The sequence below is a fragment of the Ursus arctos genome, unplaced genomic scaffold (genome assembly GCF_023065955.2).
Source record: "Ursus arctos isolate Adak ecotype North America unplaced genomic scaffold, UrsArc2.0 scaffold_12, whole genome shotgun sequence".
In the NCBI taxonomy this organism is placed as follows: Eukaryota; Metazoa; Chordata; class Mammalia; order Carnivora; family Ursidae; genus Ursus; species Ursus arctos.
In genome coordinates, this window is record NW_026622786.1 from 11,328,908 (window position 1) to 11,340,200 (window position 11,293).

General features: G+C 34.3%; 1 protein-coding gene across 1 annotated transcript in view; it reads right to left on the reverse strand.

Annotated features, from left to right (window-relative positions):
• Nucleotides 1-2,694: 2,694 nt before the first annotated feature.
• SYCP1 (synaptonemal complex protein 1) overlaps nt 2,695-11,293 on the reverse strand; it is a 119,536-nt gene continuing 110,937 nt past the window's right edge. The window contains exons 29-31 of the mRNA XM_026483681.2: nt 7,731-7,874; nt 2,957-3,046; nt 2,695-2,854 (exon numbers count right to left, since the gene is read on the reverse strand). Coding sequence (XP_026339466.1) covers nt 2,717-2,854; nt 2,957-3,046; nt 7,731-7,874 — 372 coding nt within the window. The 3' untranslated portion in view covers nt 2,695-2,716. The remainder of the gene's footprint in view (nt 2,855-2,956; nt 3,047-7,730; nt 7,875-11,293) is intronic.

The window sequence follows — 11,293 nt, forward strand, 5'->3', positions numbered from 1 at the left end:
CATAGTCTCTCATGGTTGTGTCTCTCTCTCTGATTCCCCCTGCTGTTCAGTTTTCCCTCCCTTCCCCTATGGTCTTCCGTGCTATTCCTTATGTTTCATATAGGAGTGAAACCATATAATTGTCTTTCTCTGCTTGACTTACTTAACTTAGCGTAATCCCCTCCAGTTCCATCCATGTCAATACAAATGGTGGGTATTTATCCTTTCTGATGGCTGAGTAATATTCCATTGTATATATGTACCACATCTTTATCCATTCATCTGTTAAAGGGCATCTCAGCTTCTTCCAGTTTGGCTATTATGGACATTGCTGCAAGGGGGTCTCTTCAATAAATGGTGCTGGGGAAAACTGGACAGCTATACACAGAAGAATGAAAATCAACCATTCTCTTACACCATACACAAAGATAAACTCTAAATGGATGAAAGACTTCAATGTGAGACAAGAAACCATCAAAATCCTAGAGGAGAACATAGGCAGTAAACTCTTCGACATCGGCCACAGCAACTTCTTTCAAGACACTTCTCCAAAGGCAAGGGAAACAGAAGCGAAAATGAACTTTTGGGACTTCATCAAGATAAAAAGCTTCTGCACAGCAAAGGAAACAGTCAACAGAACAAAAAGGCAACCCACGGAATGGGGGAAGATATTTGCAAATGACAGTACAGATAAAGGGCTTGTATCCAAGATCTATAAAGAACTTTTCAAACTCAACACCCAAAAAACAAATAATCCAGTCAAAAAATGGGCAGAAGACATGAACAGACACTTCTCCAAAGAAGACCTACAAATGGCTAACAGACACATGAAAAAATGTTCAACATCACTAGCCATCAGGGAAATTTAAATCAAAACCACGAGATACCACCTTACACCAGATAGAATGGCAAAAATTAACAAGGCAGGAAACAACAAATGTTGGCGAGGATGTGGAGAAAGGGGAACCCTCTTACACTGTTGGTGGAAATGCAAGCTGGTAAAGCCATTTTGGGAAACAGTATGGAGCTTCCTCAAAAAGTTAAAAATAGAGTTACCCTATGGCCCAGCAATTGCACTACTAGGTATTTAGCCCAAAGATACAGATGTACTGAAAGGAAGAGGCACATACACATTTATATTTGCTACTGGACATCAAATCATTGAGAGCAGAGGTTGTGTATCATATAGATAATCCCAAATCCAACAATTTTCGCTTTCAGGTATTGACACTCAGAAGGATTTGACACAGGGGAATGCTCCCTTCTTGAATCACTTTGTTCTTTAAGCTTCCATGACCCCTTACACTTCACCTGTCTCTCCTTAATCTTTGCAGCAACTCCTCTATTGATTGACTTTTCAACGTTCCAGTATTCCAAGGCTCAGTATCAACTCCTTTATTTTCTATAACTATACACTCAATGTCCATAAAGGGAGTGCATTCAGTCCTATGCTTTAAATGGCATGTATATGCCAATGACTACTAAATAATGACCCTTCTGGAGAACTCCAGATTCATTTGTTCAATGCCCTATCAACAGCTCCACTTAGATATCTAAGATATCTCAACTATTACATAGAACCCCCCCCAAAAAAATATTTCATAGGTCAAAACAGAATTTCAAGACCCAACTTTGCTCCTTCTCTTTTCCTCACCTTATCCTTATTTCAGGCAGTATGTCGGCAAATCTTTTTGGAGCAACCTTGGAAGCCAGTAATTGAGTGAGACAGAACTAAAAGTTGGAAGGAACCAGGTTTCCTGAATCACTGCCTGGAGGAATGCTGCTGGTTCACTAAATAGAAACATTTATGTTGGACTTTAGAGAAGTGAGAAGTTGATGAATGATTAGCCAGAGAAGATAGCATTACCTCAACTAATACACTAGTCTTGTTTTATTTTTAAATGCTTGAAAATATATAGCATCAAATATGAAATATCACATTATCAAGACTAATAATGCTCTAAAAAAATACTTTATCAGGAGACTAATTATAAATTTTCAGTTAAGATATCAGAAGCTGGAAGTCCCAAAACCATATCCAGGTTTATTTATTGTCTATTTCCCTCAGTAAAATGTAAGTCTAGAAGAGAGGGTTTATTTTTCTGTTTTGTTCATTGTCATATCCCCAGTATCTATCTAGAACTGGGCTTGACTCTTAGGGGGCATTCAATAAATATTTGCTTAAATTAATGAATGTTGAATAAACAATGTTAGGAAGCCATACTGGTAAAGCCTTTTTTTCCTACAACTAAAGGCCATTTGTCAATTTTATAAACATATAAAACTGCTTTAGAACTGTGAAACTTCACCAAAATGACCTTAACATTTTAAAAATATCAACATTATGATCAGCTTGTTCAGATGACCTCACAGAATCAATGAAAAGCATTTATTTGCATCCAAAATATTTTAATAATAAAGAATAAAGAGTAAATCCCAATGTGTTCCTAGCATTCAATGGATAATTTTACAAATTTGAAAAATTAGCTAAAACAGTTTTCATAAATACAAGAAAAGGTAAAAACAAAATATAATCATCTTATTATCTGAATAGAATTACAAGTTTTCAGGTAACATGTGGTAATTTAGGCCAAACATAAAAATCATAAAAAACAAATTATGTAAATATAAAAAAGTCTCAATGTCAAAAAATGTTTAGCTATTTCAGAAAATACAACATTCTTAAATTAACTATAAATTTGATATTAGGCTCCTTAATCACACTGATTTTTTGAAATTAAACAAATAGCTTTTCTGCATCCTTTAGTTTTTTTTTCCTATCCATTTTAGCAATTACAGCCCAACGATCTTCCCGAATTTTCCTCATAGCTCCAAACTTCAGTGTAGATCCAGGGGTTGTTAGAGATGAAGGGGTCTGAATACAAAATCAAATCAAATCAAAACAAAATATGTTTAATTTAAAAAGATAAAGTCCAGGTTTTGAAATTTGCTTTCTGAAGTAAAAATTTAAAACTACCTTTTTTGGTGTTCTGACACAAAGATGAGAAGTTGTTGGATTATTATTCCTGTATAATTTTTTCAATGTCTCTTCTTCTGAAACCATGCTCTTAAAGAAAAATACAAAAATATAATTTGGGGTCTGTCATCACTATATTAAAATTTTGTCTACATATCACAGAGAGGAGGAGAAAGATGAGGAAGGGAAGGAAGGAAGAAAGGAGGTGGAGGTGAAAGAAGGGAGAGAGTAGAAAGAAGAAAGAAAAAAGAAGAAAAACTGAAGACAATGACAAAATAAATAATCTGCCAAACAAGGACATAGATTTAGATTCTACCAGCTATATTGTATCATATGAAATACTAATATCTGTATTAAATGAAATACAACATGTATATGAATAGTACTTTTCTACTGAGTTCTACTTCAGTTTCAGAGTCTTTATACTACTACTTTTCCTTCCACTTTCCCCCAGCCTACTCACTCAAACTCACACTTCGGCCGTATAATAAGCATGTACAATCCCATAAAAATTATAATGTTATCAACTATCAATTTATGAGTATTGTAATTCCCCCAAATAATAATAGCTAACACTTATTTAGTACTTTCTTTATGTTAGGCACTGTTTTAAGCACTTTGCATATTTTAATTAGTTTTAATCCTCACAATAATTTTATAAAGTAGGTATACTATTATTATCCCCATTTTAAAGGTGAAGAACTGAGACACAGAAATGTTAAGTACTTTGCCTAAGATTACACAGCTAGTTAAGAGGGAGAGCCAGGATTCAAATCCAGATAGGTTGGCTCTAGAAATCCACTCTCTTAATGAATATGCTATACAGATTTAGTCTGGTAAACAATCAGTTCACATTATCTTTTCCTGTTCACTAATGTCACATTTATAGAGGCTTCATGAATTAAAAAATTCAAACATTTTCGTGAATTTTAAGATTTCAGCAGAACTCAGTAAGTCATAAAAAGCTGCCTTTTCAAATACACTCCCAAGCACTATGTACCTACTGACCAGCTTAAAAAAGAAAAATTATTTTAAAATCTTGTAAACTATCATTAAAATTTTACTCAGTGCATAGTATTCATTAATGACTACCCATATAAAAATAACAAATTAACCCAATTTATTCTTTTTCTTATAATAATATTTTTTATTATATTATGTTAGTCACCATACAGTACATCCCTGGTTTTTGATGTAAAGTTCCATGATTCATTAGTTGCATAAAACACCCAAGCAGAGAAAGACAATTATCATACGGTTTCTCTCATCTATGGAACATAAGAAGTAGGAAGATCGGTAGGAGAAGAAAGGGATAAATTAACCCAATTTAAAACAAAACCATATCTGTCCTTATAACTGCAACATTCATCTTTTCATGTGCTTATTGGCCATTTGTATATCCTCTTTTGAGAAATGTCTATTCAAGTCCTTTGCCCATTTTAAAATTGGGTTGTATGGTTTTTGTTTTTGAGTTATGGGAGTTCTTTATGTATTCCAGACATTTACCCCTTTTCAGATATATGATTTGGAAATATTTTCTGCCATTCTTTAACATTTCTTTCCACTTTCTTAATAGTGTACTTTGATGCACAAAAATTCTTAATTTTGAAGTCAAATTTATCAGTTTTCTCTTTTCTTGCCTGTGCTTTTGGTGTCACACCCATGAGGCCCTTGCTAAATTTGATGTCATGAAAATTTCCCCAATATTTTCTTCTAAGAGTTTCATAGTTCTAGCCCTTAAGTTTTGGTTCTTGATCCATTTTGAGTCAATTTTTATATGTGGTATAAAGTAAGAGTCCAACTTCATTCTTTTGCATGTGTATATCCAATATTCAGTTCTAACACCATTAGTTGGGAAAAAAATGCCCTTTCCCCCTCTGAATGGTCTTGGCACTCTTGTCAAAAATCAATTGACTATATATGTGAGAATTTATTTCTGGGCTCCTTTATTCCTTTGGTCTATATATCTGCCCTTATCCTAGTACTAATTTCTTTAAATTACTAGCTTTGTAGAAAGTTTCAAGGTTGAGAACTGTAAGTCCTCCAACATTACCCTTCTTTTTCAAAATTGTTTCGCTATTTGGGGACCCTTGCAATTCTATATGAATGTTAGTATCAGAGTTTCCATTTCTGCCAAAAAGCTGTTGGAATTTTGATAGAGATTGCACTGAATTTGTGGACTGCTTTGGGTAGTATTGACATCTTTTTTTATTATGCTCAATTAGCCAGCATATAGGACATCTTAACTTATTAAAGACTTAACATTCATAAACACAGAATTTTTTTCTAATTTTTTAGGTCTTCTTTAATTTCCTTCAGCAACGTTTTGTAGTTTTCATTGTATTTCAGTATTTCATCTTCTTGGTTAGATTTGTTCCTAAATATTCAATATGTTTAGATGATACTATATAGGTATTGTTTTCTTAATTTTCCTTAATTCCCTTTTGGATTAATCATTGCTGGTGTATAAAAACATAACCAATATCATGTGTTCTTATACCCTTCCACATTGCTGAAATGTGATTGCTCTTGATGTCCTAATTCTTTAAATGTCTGATCCTCCAAAGAAGAAAAGTGGGGGGGGGGGAGAAAACCAGGTACAGTTCATTTAAATCCTCTGTAAGACGCTTTCAGCCATTGAGGGTTGAAGTAATGGCAGCCAGTTTCTGTGCCTGCACAGTGATGAGAAGCAGCAATGATAATACAGAACACTGAATCCTGATACTCAGAAAAAAAGTCCTCATTGCTCACCCTAGCTACAGCAAGACATGAGCATGGCTGCCTACCACAGGACTATGGATTGGATGATAGGTAGTCACTACCATTCTTAAGGCTGAAATTGATCAAAATTAACTATAATTTACCAAGTTTCAACCCTGGAAGTTGCAAGCTTTCAAATAGTCTCCAGAGTTCCAAAATAGTTACTTCAGACAGTTTCTGTGAGTACAATTGCTGTCTAGGTAGAGAAAGAAATTTGTGGTATTTCCTACTCCACCATCTTCTCTAAGGTCACTCACTCTAGACAATCCATTTTTAAATCTAACTTTTTATAATTATTTGAATGTTCACCAAAATTTAAATGCAACAATAATTACAAAAATAGTAACTTGAAGTAATAACTATAACCAAATAAACAGACTACAAAATGTCTTTTTAGGCAAGTATAAAAAATTGTGCATACTTATATAATACTGTAGTATGTTTACTGTGTTACAAAGTTGTGATGCTCCTTGTAAAAAGGAAATCACGAACCATTCTGAATCTCAGCTAAGAAACTAGCTTAAATTCACACTGCTAGAACAACCCTGGACTGTCTTAATTCCAGAGCTCACAGTCTTTCTACTAATTCTCTGTACATTTTTATATATCTGGACTTCAGTTTGAGCTGGCAGTTATTATGTATAATGACTTATGTAGGCTATGGAGCTAAACTGTGTTCAAATTTTGGCTCCAAGCCTTACTAGCTACGTGATCTTGGGCAAGGTACCTGTGTGACTCAGTTTTCTCATCTGCAAAATGAAAATAGCAACACTGTGTATACTTCTAATATGAGATTATTCTAAAAAATAATCTATATAGTCTTTGCAACAGTGCTTGGTTCACAGTTTTAATCATTAAAATGTTAATCATCATCTATAAGACAAAGAGGTACTTAAGTAAGTATTCTATAAGTTAACTTCAATAATTAGGGTTTTAAGACTTCAGCTACTCATTATTCCAGAACAAATGAAAATAGAGGGTCCCAAAGCAGTAAAAAAGCTTGAAGGATCTCAAAAGTTAAAAGTGGCATAATGAAACAAACTAGTGCCTTTAACTGGAGTTTTGTAATTAAGAATCTTTGGTATATTGCTTCATTTTGTGTGATGAGGTTCGTTTTTAAATTAAATTAATCTAAATTTAATTATTCTCAATAAATCAATATTATGACTTTAGAAAATGCTGGCATGTGTGGATACACTCATGATGAAATAATTAGTAATACAAACTGCTAGGGGTAATATCTTCCATAAACAACTCATCTTTAATACATTAACTCTTTAAGAATGATAAAAATGTTATACTTGCATGGTTCACTGGGTGTTACACACAAGTAATGAATCATGGAACATCAAAAACTAGGGATGTACTGTATGGTGACTAACATAACATAATAAAAAATTATTATAAAAAATGTTATACATGTCAACCAATACCTTGATATAGATTTCAAGCAATAAGTGGTATAAAATAAGGAACATGTATAATACACAAAATCAAGAGGGGCCCTAAATAACAAATTTGGCCATAGCAAGATTCACCTAACCTTTCTAAAAACAAAAGAAAGAAAGAAAGAAGAAAGAAAGAAAGAAAGAAAGAAAGAAAGGAAGAAAGAAAGAAAGAAAAGAAAGAAAAGAAAGAAAAGAAAAGAACAGAAAAAAGAAAAGGAAGAAAAGAAAGAAAAGAAAGAAAGGAAGAAAGGTGGGGGGGGAGAGGGGGGAAAACAGTATGTGGTAAAAACTCCTTTATAACACTCTGTTGGAAAACAAGATGGTTTAATCATCTCATATGCCAACCATGTAACATCAAGTATTTCAAAATGCCATGTTTTCTGAAGTCAGATTATGTAAACCCTGTTTCTCCAAAATGCTGCAAAAGCATAAGGTTCTGTGAAATATGGAGTTCTATATTTTAGTATTGCAATGGTAGATACTATGTGTATATATTATACATATACATCAAAAATGTGCAAAAATAATAAATACAAGTAATAAATATTGATTTGTAGTATTTTTACCAAAAGATCAGTCGTTTCTGAGCTATCTGAATTAATATCAAACTCAAAGACCATTTTTCTCTTTTTATTACTTTCTTCCGTGGGTACATTCTTGCTTTCTCTTTGCTGAATTTTTAGTTTCGTTGGTGTCTTCACAGTATATGCCTATCCAAAAAGAAAAACAACATATTATCCCAACAAAAAATTCTATATTATTGATAAACTTTAGTAATCAATCTTTAGTAATCTTTAGTAATCAATAACTCTCCATTATTAGTGGGATGTATATAGAGATTTTTTAATAAGAATTTCATTCAGATATTTTTGATACTAAAACTTCTTTCTTCAAACGATTTATAATAGCGGACTTTTTCTTTACCCTTCCCTTCAACTTACTGAAGAAAATAATGGCAGGAGAGAGGGGGTAGAGACCCTCTCCAGCTTCAGTAGTCAACAATGTTAAGTAAAGAGGGACTTTTGGGGTGCCCGAGTGGCTCAGTCATTAAGTGTCTGCTTTCGGCTCAGGTCATGATCCCAGGGTCTCAGGATCGAGCCCCGCATTGGGCTCCCTGCTCAGCAGGAAGCCTGCTTCTCCCTCTCCCACTCCCTCTGCCTATGTTCCCTCTCTCACTGTCTCTCTCTCTGCCAAATAAATAAAATCTGAAAGAAAGAAAGAAAGAAAGAAAGAAAGAAAGAAAGAAAGAAAGAAAGAAAGAAAGAAAGAAAAAAAGAGATTTAATTTTTCTAACAATAATTAAGACCAAAGAAGTGATGTGAGCTCTGCTCTTTCTACAAAAATCCTTACTGATTTATGAGAAAAGGGTATGCTTATATTTTGTTCCTAAGGTAATTCACATTAGTCAATGTTTAGTATTCCATATTATCCTGTAAGTTTTATGATTTTTTTAAAGTATCTTTAAAAAGTTAGGTCAGTGACATCAGAAAAAATGACAGAGTAAGGTATCCCAAAAATTTGTTCTTCTATAAAGAAATAAAAATACTGGTAAAATGGTTAAAGTCAGCTTTTTCAGAACTCTGGAAATTAATCAAAAGCTTGCCACAAACTGTAGTGCTCTCTCTTTTTTTTTTTAATGGCTGAACCTCTGTAAGAACAGCAAGCTTTGTGGTGTTTTAACTTTTCTTCATCCCTATTCTCTATGTTACCCTTAAAAAAAATAACATCCCATGGTCTTTATCCAGCCTGAGAGCCACTAGACAGAGCAAAATAGAATTGAGAGCTCTTTCAAAGCTTTATTCCCAAAACGTTGTCATTACTTTAACTTCTCTGAAAGACCTCACTTACAAGGCTGTCTGTATTTAACCTGACTTAGAGCTCATTCAGTACAAAAAGCTTTCTCCTTGGTGTGAAGTACAGCACAGCATTTGTCAAAACAATTATAGGCAAGTGTTTTAACTTTGCAGTTCCATGAGGCAATGATTTTAACAGAGCAAATGATAGACAAATAAAAAACTTCAAAAGAACAGACAGGAAATGACATCCACAGGGGCTTTGTAAAGTTCTGACATTAATGGAAAAATGAAATAAAATCTAAATTTAACGGTAATGTACCAATGTATGTTTCCTAGTTTTGACAAATGTGCATGGTAATGTAAGATATTAACAATGTGGAAAACTGGGTGATATATCTATAAAGGAATTTTCTGTACTACCTTGCAACTTTTCTATAAATCTAAAATTATGGTAAAACAATGTTTTTTTTTTAAAGTAAGGTCACCACAACCATGAGAATGGCTAAAATCAAAAAGAAAAAAAATAACGTGGTGGCAAGGATGTGGAGCAACTAGACCTCTCATTCACTGCTGATTAGGATGTAAATTGACATCATGATTTTTTTTGAAAAACATGACTGGCAGTGTGATAAGAAACAAGAAATATATATTTAGTCTGTCCCTGGTTCCTGACACAGAACTTCTAAAATCCATGTAATTTCCTGAGTGACAGGGGTGGTCAGAGCATCTTTTGGTACAATATTCAGTCTTTGTCCCCCAGTAATGTGATTGGAGTCTTTCCTTATTCAAAATAAGGAAAGACTGGACCAGAGTTAATGCTAATGAAATAACTGGCAGTAAGGGGCTCCTAGATAACTTTAGGATTGTGGCTGGTCACCAGAAAAACCAAGGCCTGATTAGAAGTTTGTAACATTTCAGCTATAGCCCTTGACCTGGGAGGGGAGAGGGTTTGGAGATTGAGTTAAACACCAATGGCCAATGATTTAACCAGTCATGCTAGGGAATGAAACCTCCATAAAAACCTCTAAATGATGGGGTTCTGAGAGTTCCCATGTTGGCAAACACATAGAGGTACTGGAAGGGTGGCACTCCTGAAGAGGGCATGGAAGTTCTGTACCCCTTCCCTCATACCTTGCCCAATTCATCTTTTCCATTTGGCTGTTCTTGAGTTGTACCCTTTATAATAAACTGGTAATAGTAAGTAAAGGAATCTTCTGAGTTCTGAGAATCATTCTAGCAAATTAGCAAACCTGAGGAGGGGAGTTATGGGAACCCCCAATTTAGAGCTTGTTGGTCAACAGGGGCAAACCAGGATTGTAACTAGTGTCTGAAGTAGAAGCAGTCTTGTAGGACTGAGCCCTTAACCTGTGGGGTCTACATTAACTCCAGGTAGTGTCAGAATTTAATCAAGTTATTGGAAAACCAGTTGGTGTCTAGAGATCAGAACTGGCATGGGGGGGAAACACCCACATGTTTTGTATCACAGTAAGAAACAGCTCAGGCAGTATCTACTAAGATGGAACATATTATGCATAACCCTATAACCCAACAAATTCATTCCTAAAGACATACCCAACCAAAATGCATCCAGGTCAAATACCAGAATTTTTATAGCAAGACTATGCATAAAAGCCCAGTCTGGAAACTACCCAAAAGTCCACTAAACAATACAATAGATAAATTAACTGTGGTAAATCACACAATGGAATACTATATAGAAACATAAACAGAGAATCTACAACTTCAAGCAACAATACGGATGAGTCCTACAAACATATTAAGTGAAAAAAGTCAAAATAAAAATAATGATTCCATTTATAGAAAATGCAAAAACAGGGAAAAAAGAAAATACAGAAACAGGTATACCTAATATTAGAGTTGAAACAGTATTTTGCCTTGGGGGAGAAGCCAGTGACTAAAGGGGGGAGCACGAAAATCTTCAGAGGTGATAGTAACATTCTGTGCTTTAATCTGAGTGCTGGTTATAGAGTCATGTTTAGTTTGTAAAGAATCATCAAGTTGGGGGCGCCTGGGTGGCATAGTGGTTAAGCGTCTGCCTTTGGCTCAGGGCGTGATCCCGGCATTATGGGATCGAGCCCCACATTAAGCTCTTCCGCTATGAGCCTGCTTCTTCCTCTCCCATTTCCCCTGCTTGTGTTCCTTCTCTCGCTGGCTGTCTCTATCTCTGTCGAATACATAAATAAAATCTTTAAAAAAAAAATCATCAAGTTGCATAATTAAGATCTGTGTATTTTTCTTGCATATATTTCAATATAAAGTTTTTTTTTAGTAAGGTCATTCTATATAAAGATCACTTCATATTCTGAATAATA